A 2,025-nucleotide genomic window follows, 5' to 3' on the forward strand; every position below is an offset into this window, starting at 1 on the left:
GTACGAGGGACTAGATTCCATAATGCCGCACGAGACTAGAAGCGATAGAATTAAAATTCTAATTCTTAAAAATTAAAGCAGCACACTTGGTTTAGTATGATTCGGCATAAAAACAGAGGGAAGAAGCAGGTTTCCAAACCTACTCTATTTTATCGCACTTCTCGATACGAGAAGTGCTGGCTGTTGTGCTGAATTGGATTGAGACTGCTTCAACACGCCGGGATCAGGAGGTTCGCTTCGATTTAGCGTACGCTATCGTGCATAAGTACATAATTCATGGTGTCTACACTGTCGTCCGGGCGCTGAGTGATGACATTTACCTCCTTAAATCTGTTTCGCAAGACTTTATCCGTATTTTGATCAAGCCCCCTGCGCCATTGATGGCACACACTTCGAGGTTGTGGTGTCCAGCGACGATGCAAAGCGCTTTCGAAATCATAAGGGCTTCGTGCCGACAAACATTTGGCTCGTTTTGCGGCAAAAACAGTTTGGTACGTCACCAGCGACAGTCTATTGTCGACGTTCGCTGCATTCTTATCAATATCAGTCGTCCAGCTAATAGCATGACCGGGGTGATTGCTAAAACAAGAGAAGCAGAAGTCAGCGAGATGATGGAAATGTTGGAAAGATGCTTGTTCGAGAAGATTCACAGCTAAAGTGATCTCTTTGTGGAATGTGGTCTTAATGCTTTGAAGTTGAATGTCATTCATGCGCCCTAACAGTTGAGCTGCCAAGTCCCTACTAGGGGATGAATCCGACAGTGTTTAATCTTGGCGGCAAATGCCTTTCATCACCCTGCCAACTCCCAATAGTGTCCATGTCTACTACCCAAAATGATATATTGTCCTGAAAATAGGTATCCTGCTACCTATAGCAATCGCTTCCTCACCAAGTAAGCGGACGAGCCAACGTGCAGTCAGGTGTAATACGTGACTCGCCGAAAGCAGAGCAGACAGATTGGATATCACCCAGCAGTCGTAAAATCGAGCTCAGTAGGTCCGCTGAAGACTGCAGGAGCGCAACATGTTTGGTGGTGCTATCCCACATGAAACGTGTCGAACCGCGCATCACAATTTGCTTTCCGAGCAACTTCTTGGCAACTAGCAGCCACTCATGTTGCTCGGCGCCAGGTGCCAAATGCGGAAATGCTCGTTGAAGTGTATTTGCGGTGAGAGTAATCTGGACGGTTGTGGTCACCAATATCATGTCTTCAACGATCTCCATCCGCACGATTCGGGTTTCAAAGTCTGGCAAGTAAAATGCCAGAAGGCGATAAGAATCCAATAGTGTCTCCACGCCTGTACCATTGTTGCTAGCTACATCAGGTGCCATGAAAGCATACATAAAGTCTCGCTGGGCGCGGAGCATACACGAGGACCGCTCTTCCACCGTGGTCCAGGGCTCTCCGGTGGACTTCTTTAATCCACAACGGAAGAGGCGAAAGTATTCTGCCACGACGTGCCACACCGTTATACATATGGATACACCAATTGAAGTGGTCTGATACTGCTCTTGGAGTCTTTGAATTCTTTCTTGCAGCCGTCTAATGTCGCTCTCGAGAGTGGTTGCGCGGTCCTTGATCTTTGTCCGATATCGCTGCATATACCCTCTGTGTTGCTGTTTTAATGTCTTTACCATTGTTTCGCTTCCCGAGTCGAACGGAGTTGTATCGTTTCCCTCTAATACTGGCATGTTGATGTCTAAGCTTTCTGTCGAGGATCTGGAATGCGTTCGTGGGGAAATTCTGTCTAACGAGGTGACATCGAGTGGCGCGTTGCGTTTTGAGAACACATGAGTGGTATCGTCTTCTTCGTAGATTTTGGGCGTTTGAGCATAGTGAGATGTAAACTTGATCCTCTGCACCACTTGCCCGATGACATCGTCGCGATAGTGCGACCGATTCGGCAGACTCAATGACTTGTTATCCATGTGTCTCGTATCGCTTGAGTGAGCCCAATTCGTCAGATTAAGCAATGACTTTGCGTGTGGAGGATCATTTTGTGATTGTGATGCGTCACGTAATCA

The 2,025-nt window shown here is 47.2% G+C and overlaps 1 protein-coding gene across 1 annotated transcript; it reads right to left on the reverse strand.

Moving 5' to 3' along the window:
- Positions 1-662: 662 nt before the first annotated feature.
- Positions 663-1,989, reverse strand: PPTG_18544 (hypothetical protein). The gene has a single exon (XM_008916515.1). The coding sequence runs from the start codon at positions 1,927-1,929 to the stop codon at positions 886-888; it is 1,044 nt and encodes a 347-aa protein (XP_008914763.1). The 5' UTR covers positions 1,930-1,989; the 3' UTR covers positions 663-885.
- Positions 1,990-2,025: the final 36 nt, after the last annotated feature.

The sequence above is a fragment of the Phytophthora parasitica genome (genome assembly GCF_000247585.1).
Source record: "Phytophthora parasitica INRA-310 unplaced genomic scaffold supercont2.85, whole genome shotgun sequence".
NCBI classification, from domain to species: domain Eukaryota; phylum Oomycota; class Peronosporomycetes; order Peronosporales; family Peronosporaceae; genus Phytophthora; species Phytophthora nicotianae.

Bases quoted from the DNA above. Each gene is read 5' to 3' on its own strand.
- PPTG_18544 (XM_008916515.1), bottom strand. From the start codon at position 1,929: ATGGATAACAAGTCATTGAGTCTGCCGAATCGGTCGCACTATCGCGAC.